The sequence below is a fragment of the Podarcis bocagei genome (genome assembly GCF_964188305.1).
Source record: "Podarcis bocagei genome assembly, chromosome: 12".
Classification (NCBI taxonomy): domain Eukaryota; kingdom Metazoa; phylum Chordata; class Lepidosauria; order Squamata; family Lacertidae; genus Podarcis; species Podarcis bocagei.
This window is the reverse complement of record NC_138137.1, coordinates 6,587,296-6,607,270: the sequence shown is the minus strand read 5'-3', so window position 1 is coordinate 6,607,270 and position 19,975 is coordinate 6,587,296. Positions and strand designations below refer to the sequence as shown.

General features: G+C 45.7%; 1 protein-coding gene across 3 annotated transcripts in view; it reads right to left on the bottom strand.

Annotated features, from left to right (window-relative positions):
• Positions 1 to 19,975, bottom strand: part of AOAH (acyloxyacyl hydrolase) — a 120,410-nt gene that overhangs the window by 74,405 nt on the left and 26,030 nt on the right. For all 3 annotated transcript variants that reach the window (XM_081165173.1, XM_081165172.1, XM_081165174.1), the window contains 4 exons: positions 19,445 to 19,540; positions 14,667 to 14,733; positions 11,021 to 11,120; positions 4,763 to 4,819 (listed from right to left, as the gene is read on the bottom strand). In XM_081165173.1, coding sequence (XP_081021299.1) covers positions 4,763 to 4,819; positions 11,021 to 11,120; positions 14,667 to 14,733; positions 19,445 to 19,540 — 320 coding nt within the window. The remainder of the gene's footprint in view (positions 1 to 4,762; positions 4,820 to 11,020; positions 11,121 to 14,666; positions 14,734 to 19,444; positions 19,541 to 19,975) is intronic.

The following is a 19,975-nucleotide window of genomic DNA, read 5'->3' as shown; positions in this document are numbered from 1 at the left end:
GCTTTATCTTCATTTGCTCAAAAGGCAAAGTGTCTGCCATGAGAGAAGATGAGGCCCCCTCTGACCATGTTGCAAAAGAGCATCCACGGTTCTGGTGCTTCAAAAGATGACAAGTTGGAAAGTCACATAGCAGCTTCCATGTGAAGCTCTGGAAGCAACACTTCTGGTCCGTAGTCACACGACCTGACCATTGATGTAACATAAACTTGCCTTATGAGGCCACTGTTCCATCGAGCTCAGTATTGCCTACACTGACTGCCAGTAGCTCCCCTGGTCTTGGACAGAGTCCTTTTGAGCCGAATCTGCAGATGGCAAGTCCTGCAGTATAAGGGTATCATCTGAAAAGAGACTAAGGCCCCATCTGGATTATACAGCCAAAACAGCGTCATACTGCTTTCCCCAAAGGAAATTGTGGTTTCTAAGGGTGCGGAGAGTTGTTAGGGAACCCCTATTCCCTTCACACAGCTACAATTATCAGAGTAGATTTAATAGTCAATAACCTTCCCTGGGGAATTCTGGGAATTGTAGCTCCTTGGAGGAATAGGGGTCTCCCAAGACTTCTGAGCACAAGCATTCCCAGGACGTGGGTGGTACTGTGGGTTAAACCACAGAGCCTAGGATTTGCCGATCAGAAGGTCAGCGGGTCGAATCCCCGTGACGGGGTGAGCTCCCGTTGCTCGGTCCCTTCTCCTGCCAACCTAGCAGTTTGAAAGCACGTCAAAGTGCAAGTAGATAAATAGGTACCGCTCCGGCGGGAAGGTAAACGGCGTTTCTGTGCGCTGCTCTTGTTCGCCAGAAGCGGCTTAGTCATGCTGGCCACATGACCCGGAAGCTGTACACTGGCCCCTCGGCCAATAAAGTGAGATGAGCGCTGCAACCCCAGAGTCGGTCACGACTGGACTTAATGGTCAGGGGTCCCTTTACCCTTTACCTTTAAGACTTCTGAGCACAAGCATTCCCAGGATTCTCTGGGGGATACCATGACTGTTTAAGGTGGTATGAAACTGCTTTCAATTTATAGTGCAGACGGGGCCCAAGCTTTGGATGTGCAACTTCTGCTGCGTTCCTGTTTCCTCCCTCTCCCTCCAAGCAATTTATGGCAGCAGAGCAGGTAATAATTATCTGAAGATGCTCACATGCCTCCAGCTGCTTCTAAACTTGAGTTGAAAATCCTTATTTACAGGGTGTTGTTTATTGTCCTGGCATCACTGTTCAGCATTAACCTAGGGATTAATTAGAAATCTACATTTTTACATCCGCGACCAGCTTCACAGCAATAACCTGGGAAGAAGCAATATCATAATTCCTTTGCAAACAGCAGAAAAAGAAAGAAAAGAAAGCCATCTGCACTGCAATCAAATACCCACAGAAAACAGGGAGCAAACCGTACACCTCAGCTGAAACATAAAAGTGAAAGTATATCTAGCCCGAAGGCAAACGGATTTGCTTTCCTCCTATGCTACTAGGTAACATGAGATCAGCATACCTGGAGTTCAAACAGCATCTTCCCATGCAATGTTTTACACCCTCATCTCAATTTCAAAGGCAGTAGTGAATGCCTAAGCATGGGAAAGCAATGTAGAAATTGAGCAGCACAGGAAAATGCTCCCATGGTGGAGAAACTGGGAAGGGACATGAAAGGTCTCAGGTGAGAGCTGGGAGGGTCAGACATTTTCTGTGTTGGTGCCATGATTTAGAGCTACTTTTGGTTAGAGTGAAGATTCTTTGTTTTTTATTTTATTTTTTGTATTTTACATACCCTTCTGCTGATCTTTCCCTCCCTTATTTTTTAAAGGTAAAGGTACCCCTGACCGTTAGGTCCAGTCACAGACGACTCTGGGGTTGCACGCTCATCTCACTATATTGGCCAAGGGAGCCGGCGTACAGCTTCCGGGTCATGTGGCCAGCATGACTAAGCCGCTTCTGGCGAACCAGAGCAGCACACAGAAACGCCATTTACCTTCCTGCCAGAGCGGTACCTATTTATCTACTTGCACTCTGACGTGCTTTCAAACTGCTAGGTTGGCAGGAGCAGGGACCGAGCAACGGGAGCTCACCCTGTCACAGGGATTCGAACCATCGACCGTCTGATTGGCAAGCCCAAGGCTCAGTGGTTTAGACCACTCGTGTCCCCCCTATTTTTTATGTTGCTGCTATTATGAGAATTTGCATTTATTTATGATGCCCCTGATGAGGCTCCCTGGGGAGAGCATTGCACGAACAGGAGCCACCGCAGAAAAGTCCCAGTCATGTTTTTCCCACCTTCCGGGTCTCTGGCAGAGGAGGAACACAAAGAAGGTCCTCAGATTATGATTGCAGGGTCCCGGTTGGTTCATACGGGGAAGAGGCGATTCTTGAAGAACTGCAGTCCTGTGGTGTTGAAATATACTCAGAGTCGCAAAGTGATTTCATGCTCTTTATTCAGCTCATAGTGGTGAGGAGGAAGGAATGAAAGTCCCCTCAAAGTATCTGCTTTATATACAGTGGTGCCCCGCAATACGAATGCCTCGCAAGACAAAAAACTTGCTAGACGAAAGGGTTTTTTGTTTTTTGAGCTGCTTCGCAAGACAATTTTCCCTATGGGCTTGCTTCGTAAGACGAAAATGTCTTGCAAGTTTGTTTCCTTTTTCTTAACACCGTTAATACAGTTGCGACTTGACTTCGAGGAGCAACTCATAGAACGCAGTGTACATAGTAGCCTTTTTTGAGGTTTTTAAAGACTTTGGTGATTTTTGAAGCTTTTCCAAAACTTCTTTTGCAGCCATTTGGTAAGTTAAGCTTTTAAAACTTTTTTTTTGGGGGGTTGGATTTTGGGTTGGGGTGTTTGGAATTCAAGGACTTGGTGTTGGGAAGGGGTTTGCAAGAATCTGGAAGGTTGTGTGTTTTTTTCTGCATTTTTCTGATTTTCTGTGACCATTGGGCCACTCTGCTGCTTTTTTTAAAAAAATATGGATTTGAATTTCTGTGTGCTGGGTGGCTGGGGGAACAGTTGGGGAGGGGTTTGCAAGAATCTGGAAGCTTGTGGTTTTTTTTCTGCATTATTCTGATTTTCTGTGACCATTGGGCCACTCTGCTGTTTTTTTAAAAAATTCTGGGTTTGAATTTTGAAATGCTCTTTACAGTATGTGTGACTTTAAAGAGCACTTAATAAACTCTTGTTGTACCAAATTTGGCTTTGTTTGGACTTTTTTTGACCATAGGAACACATTAATTGATTTTCAAATCATTCCTATGGGAAACCGTGCTTCACAAGACGAAAAATTCGCTAGACGAAAAAATTCGCGGAACGAATTAATTTCGTCTTGCGAGGCACCACTGTACATTATTTACACAATGGGCTGCACATGATTGGCTAATTCTGGAATTCTACTGTAAACCAATCAGGTTGTGGATTCACTTATATCTGGAGCATGATTGGGTGGTTCCTGCCAACCAATCATACTGCTGCATTATTCTTGGACCAATCAGACTGCTGCATTCTGAATCCTATTGTTCTAGGACCAATCAGACTGCTGCAATTTGGATCCTATTGTTCTAGGACCAATCAGACTGCTGCAGTTTGGATCCTATTCAACTCAGTACATAACAGGTGTTTAAGGCTTTTTAGGTCAAAACCAGCACTCTGAATTGGGCATGAAAACTAATTGGCAACCAGTGCAGTCATGCCAGGATTGATGTCATATTGTATTATACCACTGCTGTTATCAATTTCCTCTGCTTATAATTGCATTTATATAGCTGTTTTGATTCTTATATTGGACATATATCATGTTTTGTATTGACTTTGTGGTGGTCTATGTCATAAACTTCTCCCCTTTTTCTGACAATGGGAGATATGGAAGTTAAATAAATAAATAAATAGAACAAAATAAAATAAAAAAATAAAATAAAAAATACCACTGGTCCACCTATCTCAGCAATGTTGTGTCAGAATTGAGCCAGTGTGGTGTAGTGGTTAAGAGCGGTAGTCTCGTAATCTGGTGAACCGGGTTTGCTTCCCCGCTCCTCCACATGCAACTGCTGGGTGACCTTAGGCTAGTCATACTTCTTTGAAGTCTCTCAGCCCCACTCATCTCACAGAGTGTTAGTTGTGGGGGAGGAAGGGAAAGGAGAATGTTAGCTGCTTTGAGACTCCTTTGGGTAGTGATAAAACGGGATATCAAATCCAAACTCTTCTTCTTCTTCAAATCCAAAAAGGTGAAGGCAATTTTTCTCCATTGAGCTAAAACTTAGGCCATAGCAAAATAAATAAACAAACATATATAAATTGGAAGGAAGAGCACAGCTCTTCTCCCAAGGGAAGGAACATTTGGGATTTAAGATTTTAGGCGTGATGTCAAACTGAAAACCACTATTCTTTACATACTGTCAAAACGAGAAAAGGAGAAAAGGAGAAAAGGAGGGGGATAGCAAGTGCAGAGCAATGGATCCTTGCCAGGGATAAATGTCTGTAATTGACAATTTCTACCTGAGAATCTTTCAGCAGAACATTTGAAGTTCCTATAATTAACTCCCCCGACACCTAGACATCTCTTTTGTGTTTGATATATATTTTTATCTTGGGTCCCCATTTCAATATCTTTTTTTGTTGTTATTCCTTTATCCTTAATGGTTACATTTTTCTTCACACAGCAGTAAAAGCAAGGCTTTCCACAATGCTTAATGTTTATTCAGGAACATTTCTGAATATTTTATATTCATCTGGCTTCAGACTTAACCAGTTCTGATTAGGCACAATCATGGCGAAAACAGCCTTCCTTACCTTGAGCTGATTTGCAACCATACTTTCTGATTCCTTTATAGCCACACTGAAGCCCATCTAAAACAGAAAAAGAAAGCAGCATATTATTCCTATTGACACTCTGAAAATTCCTACCTTTTGAGGCTTAGCTGGGCAGGGAATAAAGAATGTGTCTGCAAGGGCACAATCAATTGTCTCTTTCTGGATCCACCATCAATTATTTGATTACCTTCCATCACATTCCATTTGTAAATGTTCATTTATTTCTCTGCAAGCCCTTTTTGTTTGTCCATGCTAGGGAATATAAATCTGCTTAAGGCTGATGGTTCATATCCGAAGTAAGCTTTGCTAGCCACAGAAAACAACCTTCTGTTGGGTGGTATTCAGAGATTAGATTTTGGAGTGCGCTTACGGGAGTTTGTGGAAGTATGCTCAATGAGACAGAATCCCTTATACCAGAGAAGTGGGGAACCTCTGGTCTGCTAGATGTTTTTGGACACTTCCTATCAGTAAACTTTTTCAGCAGGGGGCCGGTCCACTGTCCCTCAGACCTTGTGGGGGGCCGGACTATATTTTGAAAAATAAATAAATGAACGGATTCCTATGCCCCACAAATAACCCAGAGATGCATTTTAAATAAAAGGACACATTCTACTCGTGTAAAAACACGCTGATTCCTGGACTGTCCGCAGGCCGGATTTAGAAGGCGATTGGGCCGGATCCGGCCCCGGGGCCTTAGTTTGCCTACCCGTGAGGGTCACAAGCTCCCCAACCCTCCCACGGTGAAGTATCATAGGCTACAGCTGCAGTAAAAAGCTTGTCCATCTCCCCATGGAGGTAAGGAACTATAAATTAAATTCACTTTCACCTGCACTTTTCCTACACGGGGACAATATCTCCATGCACTAAAATGAAAGAACCTATGGAGTGTTCAATGTAGGAATCAGAATCTTCATCAACACTCACTGGATCTGCTCCAAACTGGAAAGATAAGAATAGTAAAGCACAGCTTACACAGCAGGCCACCTGGATTTAACTGGAGTGGGCAAGGGGACTCATTTTTAATCTGCAGACATCTCTAGGTACTTGTCAACAGCTCCACTGATCTGTAAGAAGTGCCCTGCACGGAGTCCACAGGGATCTTGAAACCACATTGTGATTTCATCCAGCAACTTGCTCACGCATGGCCTGGTCCTGTGCAACAGCAAGTACCTGTCAATACTCTTTACTTTATTCTTTTACGTGCTTCCAAAAAGTCTCAGCCAAAATTTGGTTTTAATTATGGAAAGGTAGATTCTAATCTTTGGCCCCATCTGTGCCATATGTTTAAAGAGGTATCATACCACTTAAACAGACATGGCTACCCCCAAAGAACCCTGGGAAATGTAGTTTCTTAAGGGTTTATGGGTGCTGAGAGTTCTATTCCTCACAAAGTACAATTCCTTTTATTCGCCCTCCCAAAGTGCTGGCTCCACCCCCTTCTGGTAGCCAATCAGAGAGAGGCTTCAGCCCTCTGGTGGGATTCAGAGGCACTGCAGCACCAGACTCTGCTGTCCGTCACACCGTCCTACTAATTAAGATGGCACTGGTAATGGGCCACTTACAAGAAAGTATTAAAGTAAGGATAATGATTTGGTTTTAGTTCTGCGTCACCCTAATCACATTAGACTGGAAAAATGTAATAAGGGGGGGGGGGAATGTAATAAGGAGCCAACTGGAGTTGCTTTTTAGTTGTTGCCATTTTGGTTGTTGGGAAGTGCAAAGTACTTCATGACATTTTTGTGGAGCTTCTCCAAGAAACAGCTTTATGGAGAATAAGATGATAAAGAGTGATTAATAGTGGGGGGGAAATCATACTATTATTATATAACATATAACACAGCATCATACGATGCTGATGGTGTTTTGTTTCACACAACTTATATTTTATTATGCATTAGCTTTATTATATCGTACCCTGCTCTGAGATTATTTTTTAATGAAGAGTGGGTTAGAAATCTAAATAAATGAATAATCATAAACATTTCTGCGCACTCTGCCTAATGGAAATAATTAAAAAAGGACCATCTGTTTGTTTACTATGGCCTTCTATAATGCAGAAGAAGAATGTAATTGCTAGCTTTCAATCCAAAGAGCTGAAAGGCTGAAGACCACTTTTTGAATGAAACTATTGGAATACGGGGCTCACTTTCTCCTTCTTGTTTTTATTTGGCATGGCCAGCTGGGTGAGTGGCTAGGGGCCTGCCAGACCAGAGAGTTGCAGCCTCCCATGGCAGCCTGTTGCTACAGTGGGCTGGCTGGGCTGGCTCCATCCCTCGGACCTGGCACAAGACTCTTCCCTCTGACTCCCAGGAATGGTGGCAAAGGAGGTGTTAGAGAGGAGGAGAAGGTGTCCTCAGTCGGCAGCTCTCTATTCCTACCTCTTCTCCCAACGTGAAGCTATTTCCAGTTAGCGTTCCTCAACAAGGATGGGAATTCGGGACTCGGCATGACCAGGTGAGAAGCCGCAACGGCTTTAGGGTTTTTGTGACAGTCTCGGCATTTCCGGGGCAGTTGGAAACTAAGATGTCAAGCTATTTCAGAGAAGAGACCAGGCCAAAATGAATGCGTAACGGAACAATAGCAAGAACAGTTTAGAACAGTAGCAGAGCTGACTGCCTCAGTCAGGACATATGGCTACCTATACAGTGGTACCCCTGGTTGCGAACGGGATCCGTTCCGGAGCCCTGTTCGCAACATGAGCAGAATGCAACCCGCGTCTGCGCATCAGTGAAGCATCTGATGAAGATCAGCATTTTTAAAATGAGCTTAAAAATATATTTGTAAATGTTTGTATCTCTCATTCTCTCATGCCAGGCAGAAACCAGCAGGCAGCTGGCAAGCTCTTGGGCAGAGGGCTTTATTGCGGTCATAAAAAGGCTGAGAGCAAAAGGTCACACTGACCATACAAATTACAGAATATAATTAAGCTGTAATAAAAGCTGCTAAAATAAGAATTGGTAAATAGTAGGACTTATCGTGCCTCCCAGAGCCACATCTTCCTAAGGTTAAAAGGGCAAGAGCTAATAACAGCAGCCGTTTCAGCAGGGAAAGGGGGGCTACTCTCTGAAGTGGCTTTTGGAAAGTGTTTTTAAGTCCTTCTCTTTGAAAAGACTTTTCCTTTCCTTCTAAAAATCTATATATATTAATGTATAAATATATTGGCTTAAATGTAATTATGCAAAGGATTTAGAAAGTAAGAAATGTTAGATTCATGTTAGATTCTTATTTCATAGAATCATAGAATCATAGAGTTGGAAGAGACCACAAGGGCCATCGAGTCCAACCCCCTGCCAGTTAGGAAACACCATCAGAGCACTCCTGACATATGGTTGTCAAGCCTCTGCTTAAAGACCTCTAAAGAAGGAGCTCTTTCATAGATGGTGTGTGAAAAGGTGAACAAAAGATCTGTTTAAGATAAAATTAGAACAATTAGCCATCTGCTTTGCAGTGAATAGGGACGCGGGTGGCGCTGTGGGCTAAAGCCTCAGCGCCTAGGGCTTGCCGATCGAAAGGTCGGCGGTTCGAATCCCCGCGGCGGGGTGCGCTCCCGCTGCTCGGTCCCAGCGCCTGCCAACCTAGCAGTTCGAAAGCACCCCCAGGTGCAAGTAGATAAATAGGTACCGCTTACCAGCGGGAAGGTAAACGGCGTTCCGTGTGCTGCGCTGGCTCGCCAGATGCAGCTTTGTCACGCTGGCCACGTGACCCGGAAGTGTCTCCGGACAGCGCTGGCCCCCGGCCAATAGATGTGAGATGGGCGCACAAACCCCAGAGTCTGTCAAGACTGGCCCGTTCGGGCAGGGGTACCTTTACCTTTACCTTGCAGTGAATAGGGCAAGAGGCCAAAGGTTATCTGGTAATTAAGGTGCCTTGTTGAGGTTAATGGCTACTTGTTTGCCATTTATAAATAGAAGAAAATATAGCTCTCTGTCTCCCATAAAAGGTAATAGGAAATGGGTGTATCTTTTATGATTGGTTCTAGCAAACAGCCAATAGGAATTTCAACCAGGCTGATTGGACAGAGGCAGCCAAAGGAGGAGCAAGGGGGCTGGGCTGAGGGAATATAAGTGCTGGCAGGAGGCCAGGCCAGAGCTTGGTAACCATATACCACTGTGCGTCTTATTTATTTGTCCGACAAATAAATTATTATTTTAATTTCTCTATTGCTCTATTTCTCTATTGCTGCGTTGAATATTTCATTCCAGCTAAGCGTTAACCACAAGCAGGGTGCTACATCAGCACATGCGCGGACCACGATTCACCGCTTCTGCGCATGCACTGGACGTCATTTTGTGCATGTGTGAGTGGCGAAACCGAGAAGTAACACGTTCCGTTACTTCCGGGTCGCCGTGGAGCGTAACCTGAAAAGATTTAACCTGAAGCGTCTTTAACCCAAGGTATGACTGTAGTTGGAATAGCAACATAATTTCCCACAGTTTTTTGAGGGGAAAGAAGCCACACGTGTACAGCTATGAATGCAAAGTCCCTAGATCACACATTTCAGGTCTTGTGTGGAGGAAGCAAGGGGCACAAGACTAGTCCTGAACCGTAGGAAAAGAGTCAACAGAGCAGGTAGTAATAATATGTGAATTAAGCCATAGTCCTGGGTATCAAAGAATGTTTGATGGCATGATCTCAGTAGGTGCATGATAAGGTTTTGCCTTCTAGGCCATGACACAGGCAGCTGGTTACAAGCAAAGCAGATTTGTATAGAAAATTATCTACCGCTTTTTGGGGGAAGGTGCTATATGTTATTCTGTTCAACGTTTGCTGCCACTGTGTAACGTCCGATTCTGTCAAATGTCACACTGCAGCCTGAGAACGAACCACGAAGCAAGTGAAATATCTCTCGCCAGAAGGGAAGGCAGGGAAACAAAAGTTCTCTTTCTGCTTGAGTGCTCAGATTGCCTAGTCATTTGGATGGCCGGAATGGCAGGCCCTAAGAAATGCCGAGCTTCCCAGCGGCTGCAAAGAGACTGCACAAATCCCTGGAGCTGTCCCCATGAATCAGACACTGCAACTCTTGTGGTGTGATCGTTATTTCAATGGTACCTACATCCATTCTGAATATTTTATTAACATGCCCATGAGCCACGGAGGTTTGATTCCACTACAAAGAGCAAACCAAGCTATTTTAAAGAATATAAAAAAATGCCTTGTTGCCTTGGATCAAAGATCATGCTTTTGCATTTTAAAACATCTAGCCAGTTGCCTCTGGGAGTCTCACAAAAGGGACACTGCTGTACCCTATAGCATTCCCCAACAGCTCTGAAATGGAAGTATATTGCCTTGGAACAAGGGGATTCCACTTAGCAGTCATGACTAGCAGTTGTAGATGTTCCTCTTTCTCTTTTTTCTGGCATCCAATATAGTTACCACCAGGGCTTTTTCAGCTGGAACTCCCCAGAACTCAGTTCTGGCACCTTTCGGGTGGGTGCCATTACCATTCTAAGGGAACAAGGGAGGTGCCCATGGGGAATTCCAGCACCTCTTTTTCTAGAAAAATAGCACTGGCCACCTCCATATTGACAGTTTGCAGACTGGCTGGGAGAGACGCAGAGAGGTCAGCCTATATCACTGGTTGCATATGGTTCTTCTCCCCCCATCACCCCACTGTGGGCACAAAGAAAGTCTTCCCAAAGAACTGGGAACCCAGGTCTGAATTCAGAGTCTACACAACAAAGATCCTTGCATCCGCTGCATCTTTGCTGATCTCAGAAGAGTCTGTGTTTTCAAAGATATGGAAAGCTATTCTATCTCTTCTCCAGTAGAAATGCCATTAAATAGAACTGATATGTGATTCACTATAAATTTAACAGTTATGCTGTTCTAGAAATAAAATGGTATTTGCTAGTCCAACCATTGCTGGAGTGACTTTGAACCAATCACTATCTCCTAGCCTAATCTACATCACAGGGTGTTGTGAAGATTAAATGGAGGGAGGCATGGGACCTTGCTGAGCTTCTTGGAAGAAAAGTAAGGGGGGAAATGGAATGAATGAATGAACAAAAAGGGATGCAAGAAAGGCAAAGTACAAGCATGAAGAAAGCTACTAAGTGACAGGTGCAATCTTTAACACATTTGACCATTGGCTTAACCAACCAATGCTTCATTCAGATTAAAAGTTGTTCACTGATGTATCAGTGGTTCTGAGACTGAAAGAGTTATGCCCTCTTTCTTGGATAGACTCTTATGAACAAGAAATTTAAAGATGGCTTTTCATTTCCCAGCAGAACTCACCTTAGGAGGGGGGTACAGGTGACAAAATGGTTGACCTGGCTTTTGTTTGCACAAGCCAATGGAATGGCACACCACATCTGGATTCATTTTGTGCTCCATCCTGAAAGGAAATGATGCCAAAAAGCAAAGACTCAGTTAGGTTCTTTTGACTAAATACCAGCTCCTTCAGTGGAAATGCAAATCTTAAAAAAAACAAAAACAATTTAAGATCCATTTTAATATAGGCCCGTTTGACCATAGCTCGGTGATTTGGACTGGGTTGTGATTATTTTCAGCCCTAGATTCTAAACCTTTTTGCAGCAGTGGATAAATGAAACATCAGAATGGCTGTCCCTATTTTAGCAAATTACAGGAAAGACAAAGACTAAAAGTGACCACTGATTTTCATATTGGTGGATCTCAGTGATTCTCTTGGCTTTTACCAAGTGTTGGTCAGACTTGCTGTTGAATGTGTGCTATATTAATCAATATGATATTACTGAATTACTTGATTATAGAAGAACTGCTTCATTTTTAGGTTATGTACTCAAAAGATATATAATTACATAATCACCAAGCTTTCACTTCACCAACACTAACCTGAAAGGAGGTTACATTAGCTTACAAGGCTCTGAAATGCTGGGATTAAGGTCAGAAATTGGAAGCAAGAAGAAAATTACATTAACTGCAAGCTAGGTTAGCTAGAACAGTTCAATTTACGTTCACCAGCAGACCATTAATTGCTAAGCAACTCCATGTCAAACGAGAGAGCACAGAGCTGTGTTACACAAACATCCTCTTATATTTTGGTGCAACACAGAGGATCCTCAAACATGTGTTAGGTATTGCACACATGCACATATCTGGGGAAGGGCGTAGTTCAGCAGCAGAGCAGTTGCTTTTTCATGCAGAAGGTTCCAGGTTTGATCCTTGGCATCTCCAAGAGAGAGACTCTTGTCTGAAACCCTTGAGGGCCCGACAGCCGCTGCAGATAATACTGAGCTAGATCGTCCAAAGTTCTGAATCGGTAAAAGGCCGCTTCCTATGTTCCTATGGTCCTATTTCTAAGGTCCTTCCCCCTACAACAGTGGTTTTCAACCAGTGTGCTGTGGTGCCCTGGGGTGTCTTGAATGATGGTCAGGGGTGCTGTGGGCAACACTAGCCTCTGTCCCTCTTTGCTTCCCTCCTCTGATGCCCTCTCATGTCTTTGCCTCCCAAAGGCTTGCACAGCTGTTTGTTGCAGCAGCCCTGGCTGCAAGCTCCCCAGGTGAATGGTGCCTACAGAGCTCACCCGGGGGTGCTTGGGCAGGCTAAAGAGGCACCTCTATTTGGGGCTGAGAGAGAGGAGCAACTCAGAGGCCGGGGCGGCATCTGCGGCTGCCCAGAGGACTCCCAAGGTGAGGGGAGCAGAGAGAAGGTTGAGGACACACTCCACAAGGGAGGGTTTTTGAAAAGCGATGAGAGGCTGCCAGCTCTGCAGGCAAGGGGTGACATAACTGGGCTCCTGAGCCCCACAGGGGTGCCACAGAAAGAATGTAGTTGGTCAAGGGAGCCATGGGCTCAAAAGGTTGAAAACCTCTGCCCTACATCATTGGCTTCCTTGGTGTGATGCAACCTTATTTAAGCTTGGTTATGTCACACAGGTGGCGCTGTGGGTTAAACCACAGAGCCTAGGGCTTGCCGATCAGAAGGTCAGTGAGCTCCCGTTGCTCAGTCCCAGCTCCTGCCAACCTAGCAGCTTGAAAGCATGTCAAAGTGCAAGTAGATAAATAGGTACCGCTCCAGAGGAAAGGTAAACGGCGTTTCCGTGCTCTGCTCTGGTTTGACAGAAGCAGCTTAGTCATGCTGGCCACATGACCCGGAAGCTGTATGCCGGCTCCCTCGGCCAATAAAGAGAGATGAGCGACCCCAGAGTCGTCTGCAACTGGACCTAATGGTCAGGGGTCCCTTTACCCTTTACAGTGGTACCTCGCAAGATGAACGCCTCGCAAGACGGAAAACCCGCTAGACGAAAGGGTTTTCCGTTTTGGAGGCGCTTCGCAAGACGAATTTCCCTATGGGCTTGCTTCGCAAGACGACAGCCCATAGGGAAATATCCGGGACAGCAGGGAAGCGCAGCGCGTCTTCCCCACTGTCCTCGGACCTCCTCCGAAGCCGGGCGGTGGGGCGGGAACGCCTCCTCCCGCCGCCGCCGGGCTTCGGAACGATGCTCCGAAGCCGGGCGGTGGGGCGGGAACACCTGCCCCCGCCGCCGGGCTTCGGAACGATGCTCCGAAGCCGGGCGGCGGGGAGGGAACACCAGCCCCCGCCGCCCGGCTTCGGAACGATGCTCCGAAGCCGGGCGGCGGGGCAGGAACACCTTCTGAAGGCGGGCGGGGGGCGAAAGTCTTTGTTCCCCCCTGCCTGCCTTCCCGGGAGAGCGGAGAAACACAGCACGTTTCTCCGCTGTCCCGGAGGGCTTTTGAAGGCAGGCGGGGGGGGGAGCAAAGACTTTCGCCCCCCGCCCGCCTTCAGAAGAGGTCCTGGACCTCTTCTGAAGGCGGGCGGGGGGCGAAAGTCTTTGCTCCCCCCTGCCTGCCTGTCCCGGAGGGCTTTTGAAGGCAGGCGGGGGGGAGCAAAGACTTTCGCCCCCCGCCCGCCTTCAGAAGAGGTCCAGGACCTCTTCTGAAGGCTGGCGGGGGGCAAAAGTCTTTGTCCCCCCTGCCTGCCTTCCCAGGGGCTTTTAAATCGCCCCGGACAGCAGAGAAGTCCTCCGCTGTCCCGGGGCGATTTTAAAATGCCGCCCGCCAGCATTTTAAGATCGCCCGGACAGCGGAGAAGTCCTCCGCTGTCCCGGGGTTTTTTAAAATGCTGGGGGTGGGAAGAAAAGCCCTTGTCCCCCCCCCCAGCCTTCAGAAGAGGTCCGGACCTGACTGTCCCCGGACCTGGTCTGAAGGCGGTTTCCCTAGGAACGCATTAATTGATTTTCAATGCATTCCTATGGGAAACCGTGCATCGTAAGACGAAAAACTCGCAAGACGAAGAGACTTGCGGAACGAATTAATTTCGTCTTGCGAGGCACCACTGTACCTATGTCATTACTGGGACGCGGGTGGTGCTGTGGGTTAAACCACAGAGCCTAGGACTTGCCGATCAGAGGGTCGGCGGTTCGAATCCCCACGACGGGGTGAGCTCCCGTTGCTCAGTCCCTGCTCCTGCCAACCTAGCAGTTTGAAAGCACGTCAAAGTGCAAGTAGATAAATAGGTACCGCTCTGGCGGGAAGGTAAACAGCGTTTCCGTGCGCTGCTCTGGTTCGCCAGAAACGGCTTAGTCATGCTGGCCACATGACCCAGAAACTGTACGCCGGCTCCCTTGGCCAGTAAAGCAAGATGAGTGCCACAACCCCAGAGTTGGTCATGACTGGATCTAACGGTCAGGGGTCCCTTTACCTTTACCTTTTATGCTATTATTATGATTCCTTTTTATAAAGAGAAGGAGAACGACTAACCCAGAAAGATTTTAAAGGTATAATAAGGGTAAACAACAAGCAACTTTACAACGTAAATAAAATGATGGATGAATCTGGACACCTGTCAGGCACCAACTGGAAATGAATATTTTAGCCTCTGTATAAAATGGCTACTTAGCATACATATTTACTTATTTATATGACGCGCTAATACTCACAACTTAATTATATGTGGTCCAAATATTTCAGCGGTCAGAATGCATGCTCCTTGTAAGTGCAACTTTTCTGGAAAACAACACATTTAAAAAGTGAGTGCACATACTTAAAAGACTATTTGAACACACCAAATTGTCATTAAGAAGCCAAGAGATTCCCTGCAGGAACAGAGCAAGAGTCTTTCTAGTTCAGCATCCTGTTTCATAGAATCAAAGGAGAGATCCTGAGGGTCATCTAGTCCAACTCCCTGCAATGAAGGAATCTCAACCAGATCATGTATGACATATGGCCATCCAACATCTGCATAAAAACCACCAAGGTGGGAGAGTCCGCCATCTCTCATGGGAGCCAATTCCACTGTTAAACAGAAAGCTCTTCTTGTTTAGCTAAAAACTTGAATCCATTGGTCTGGGTCCTAGCCTCCGGAGCAGGAGAAAGCAGGCCTGCTCCATCTTCCATGTGGCAGCCCTTTAAAAATTTGAAGATGGCCACCACATCTCCTCTTTGCCAGGCTAAACATACCAAATTCCCTCAACTGTCCCTCATATGGCTTGGCTTCCAGACCCATAATTATCTTGGTCACTCTCCTCTGCACACATTCTACCTTGTCAAACGCCTTCTTAAATTGTGGCTTCCAGAACCGGACACAGGACTCCAGGTGTGGTCAGACAAAGGCAGAATAGAGCAAGACTATGACTTCCCTCAATCAGAAGACACTATACTTCCGTTGATACAACTTTCAGCACTGGCCTGTTGCACATAGCTGTCAACTTTCAGATTTGAAAATAAGGGATCAGCAGCCTCACCTGTCCTGGGGACAGTCTATGGGATATTTAACAATCTGGGATAGCAGTGGAAAGCAGTGGGAAACGGCGCTGGAATAAGGGAATGTCCCGCAAAAAAAGGGAAGGTTGACAGCTATGCTGTTGCAGGAAGCTTCTGGGGCGGCTTCTGTCAATCCAGAATGTCCTGCTCAAAGCAGGATATTTGCGTGGTATGTCTTCAGTGCTCAGTTAGAGCAAATGGCAATTCGTATTTTCTCCAGATTGATGTTTGCTTTGATTTAGAGCTAAGGACCAGGCTTTCCCTGGGAAAGGAGCAGAGCAAGTGGAAAACTACTCATACCTATGTTTTCTCAAAACGGGACAAGTGCAAATGTGGCTGAGCTCTGGTCAGCCTTGAGCAAGGAATCTTGTAGCCTAAACCACCCAACAGATTTTTGTGAGGATAAATGGACTAAAGCTGTCCACTGGCTGACGATTTATTAGTTGACTGTTTAGCTACCTTTAAACCGAGTGATCATGTAAACAATTGCATTTAAACAGATTTGCAGATTAGTAAGGCCTTAACGTAGCTGCCTTTTCTGTTGAGATGATTTCGTTGCTATCACTCATGTGAAAGACAGAAAGGTTATCTTTAATATATTCTTTTCGCCCTGAGATCACACAGCGCAAAGACAAAATAATAACTAAAAACAAACGAAAGTGTGCTTCAATCTCATTCTTGGCCTCACTAATTAAAATTTGCCCCCACATTAAAAGCAGCACACTGAAACCAGGATATATATCCACAAATGTATATATTTAAATGCCCTTCAAACTCATTCATGGCCTCACCAATTAAAATTTGCCCCCACCGTAAATCTTTAGTTGATTAACCCACTGATTACCAACTAAACTTTGCAGTTCCAATTGTTAGACACTCTAAAAACCACTGTTAATAAGTTAATGACTATCAGAGGTTATTTTTGAAGGAAGCAAGGAAAGATAGGTACAAGTGGGTTTAAACAGTCAGATGTACACCTCTCAGAGATTGGGGTAGCATGCAACAAGTATTTTGGATCAGTAAATATGCAAATACAGAAACAAATACAAAAGTACAAGTACAGCTGCTAAAAAATCTACATTCTCTGTAGCTTTAAAAGGGCACGGTGAATGTTCTAGGTGCAAGGTGGCAAGATGTAAAAGAAGAAAATTAAGAAGAAAAACATCTTTTAAAGAAAGAAAAGAATCATGTCATACAATTTCTTCATGGAACTTCAAAGCACACAGTTGTTCCTTCTGATCTGAGGTGAGTCATCTGTATTTCAACTGAGCTTTTAGCCTGTCTCATTGTCCTTCCTTATAAAGAGAATTCCTCTCTGTCCATTTTTCACATTATGGTTAATCTGCATAAGTTTAATTTGGCCAATTAAAATTGTGCCCTTGACTAACACTAGATTCCTTGTTCTTATCATGCTCCTAGTATAAAGCTAAGGAGAAGGCGGGGAGAAAATGGGTTCCTTAAAGCACTGCTAGAAATGTTTGCCAAAAAGGCAAGTTATTGGAGATGTTCAATTCCCTAACATGCCCTCCGACAAAGAACAAGAGACAGAGAGCTGTGCATTTATAATACATACACATCCCTTAGCCCTGCTCCTTCTCTTGCCACAACATCGAGAAAGGAGACATAAAATATCATCTGGCTACAATAATTTTTAATGCACAGAATTCTTATGGGCATAACAGATCCAGTTCATAAATATTCAAAAGGACTAACTGCCACTCCTCAAAAACTATGATTGGCTTAGGAGATGTAGCAGTAAGAGAAGATTAGCATAAGAACGGAAGAATCACCCGTGAGATTCCTCTGGGAAGCTCATAAGCAGAACGTGATGGATCCGTCCCCTGGAGCTCTCCCCCAGCATCTGTCAAGGAGGCGTCCTGACATTTTCCCGTGACAGCAAATTGTCAGTGATGGAGCACGTCCTCCATTCATTTGTCCAGTTCTTCTAAAAAGCTAGCTAGTGTCCGTCCCCAAAGTGAGTACCTTGTAAGACATTGCTGCCTCTGATTATTCTTCTACTGATGCTTTTTGTTACTCTTCTTTGGTGTGGGATATTTAAAGTGCAATCAAACCAACAATTCCTGTATTGCTAGATAGGCACATGGTTGGAGCAGAAGCTCAGAGAGTTTTCCTGTAAGTTGGCTAGAGAGGACTCTGCGAGAGACACTCCCACTGCGACCTGACAGGTAGCAATATATAGTGGTACCTCGGGTTAAGTACTTAATTCGTTCTGGAGGTCCGTACTTAACCTGAAACTGTTCTTAACCTGAAGCACCACTTTAGCTAATGGGGCCTCCGGCCCATAGGATGCACCTAGTTTTTTGGGGGGGAAATAAAGAAAAAGAAAAAATATTTTCCCCCCAGGTGCGGGGCTGGAAGAACCAGGTCGGGAAACAGTGGGAAGGCACGCTCTGCCTCCCCGCTGTCCCCCGAGCTTGTGGGGCTGGCGATGGGGAGAAGTGCGCTGATCCCGAGACTGCAGGCAGCTCTGCGCCGCCATCCGGAGTGGGGCGGGACTTCGCCCCCGGCTCCCGGTGGCCGCGCAGAGCTGCGCTGATCCCGGGACGGCAGGCAGCTCTGTGCCGCCATCCGGAGCGGGGCGGGACTTCGCGCCCCGCTCCCGATGGCCGCGCAGAGCTGCGCTGATCCCAGGACTGCAGGCAGCTCTGCGCAGCCATCGGGAGCGGGGCGGGGCTTCGCCCTGGCTCCTGGTGGCCGCGCAGAGCTGCGCTGATCCCGGGACTGCAGGCAGCTCTGCGCGGCCATCCGGAGCGGGGCGGGACTTCGCACCCGGCTCCCGGTGGCCGCGCAGATCTGCGCTGAGCCGGGGACTGCAGGCAGCTCTGCGCGGCCATCCGGAGCGGGGCGGGACTTCGCGCCCGGCTCCCGGTGGCCGCGCAGAGCTGCGCTGATCCCGGGACTGCAGGCAGCTCTGCGCAACCCTCGGAGCCGGTCTCCCGAGGGTTGCGCAGAGCTTCCTGAAGCCTGGAGAGCGAGAGGGGTCGGTGTGCACCGACCCCTCTCGCTCTCCAGGCTTCAGCGAAAGCCTGCATTCGCCCCATAGGACGCACACACATTTCCCCTTCATTTTTGGAGGGGAAAAAGTGCGTCCTATAGGGCGAAAAATACGGTAGTTTGTTTTCTCTGTGTTGTACCACTGCAGACAGCACATGTTTTAGAAACGCATATTGGAATGGACTGGGGCAACCAAAAAACCCCTGCATATATAAATTTTTAATGTCAGGGATGTGTGCTCTAGCTTAGTCTTCTCCCTTGCATGATACTTTTCGGTGTGCATAATACATATTTCCCCAACAGGAACCACTCAAATAATCCTCTCCATCTACATCCGAAATCAGTGGTTCTCAAAGGTGTGGCACTCCACACTGGTGTGGCAAGAGAAGTTGGCAAGCGTGGCAGGAAGATTCAAAGAATCTTCAAAGAAACATTTAGTACAGAACAGTACAGTATAGTATAGTATCAAAATGTGTTTTCATTTGCAGAAGATGGATAGATATATTTTTTAATTGGGAGCAAAAGCATCAAGCGATGCTGAGGACAATCTTAGTTGTGATCCAGAATCACTGTTTGAACAGAGAAACGAAAGAAATCAGTGTGGCACGAGCAAATGTTTATTCTGAAAGTGTGGCCCAGAGAAAAAAATTGAGAACAGCTGACCTAAAGGAAGACAGAGAAAGAACCACATTTCTACTGATTACATACGATGGTCCTCTTTCTGAATCACTAGTGCTATTCTTACACCCTTAAACAAAATAAACACTGAATTGCTGTCAAGTTAAGGAAGCAAAAATAGGTCCCATGTATAACGCTTTGATAGCCTTCAGTTGCATTAAGCCAAGTTGCGGCTAATAATAGCAGTGCAACATTTACAGTCACAAGTGCGAATTCATAATAATCACTGAACAGACCAACATATGGTGCATTGCTTTTTTACCAGGTAAGTAGCGACAGAGCCTCTCCAGAGCTTCTTTTGTTGTAGAATTGTGGACTTGAGCCAGCTGTTCTGTTATGGACACCACGAGGACACATCCTGCAAAGGCAAGGAGAAGGAAAGATTCCTGTTACTCATTGGTCATAACATTATGTTTGCTGACTGGGAACAGTTGTGGAACACCGGTATGAAATTTACAGCATGTAATGCCTTAAAGGAAAATATTATGAAAATGATCTATAGGTGGTACATGACCCCAGTCAAGCTTGCAAAAATTAACCACTTGTCTGACAATAAATGTTGGAAATGTAAAGAAATTGAAGGTACTCTTTTCACCTTTGGTGGACGTGCCCAAGGATTAAGGCTTTCTGGGAAATGATATATAATGCAATGAAAAAGGTATTTAAATATACCTTTCCTAAGAAACCAGAGGCCTTTCTCCTGGGCATTGTCGGCCAATCGGTGCAAAAGAAAGACAGAACATTTTTTATGTATGCTACAACAGCAGCAAGAATACTCATCGCAAAGTATTGG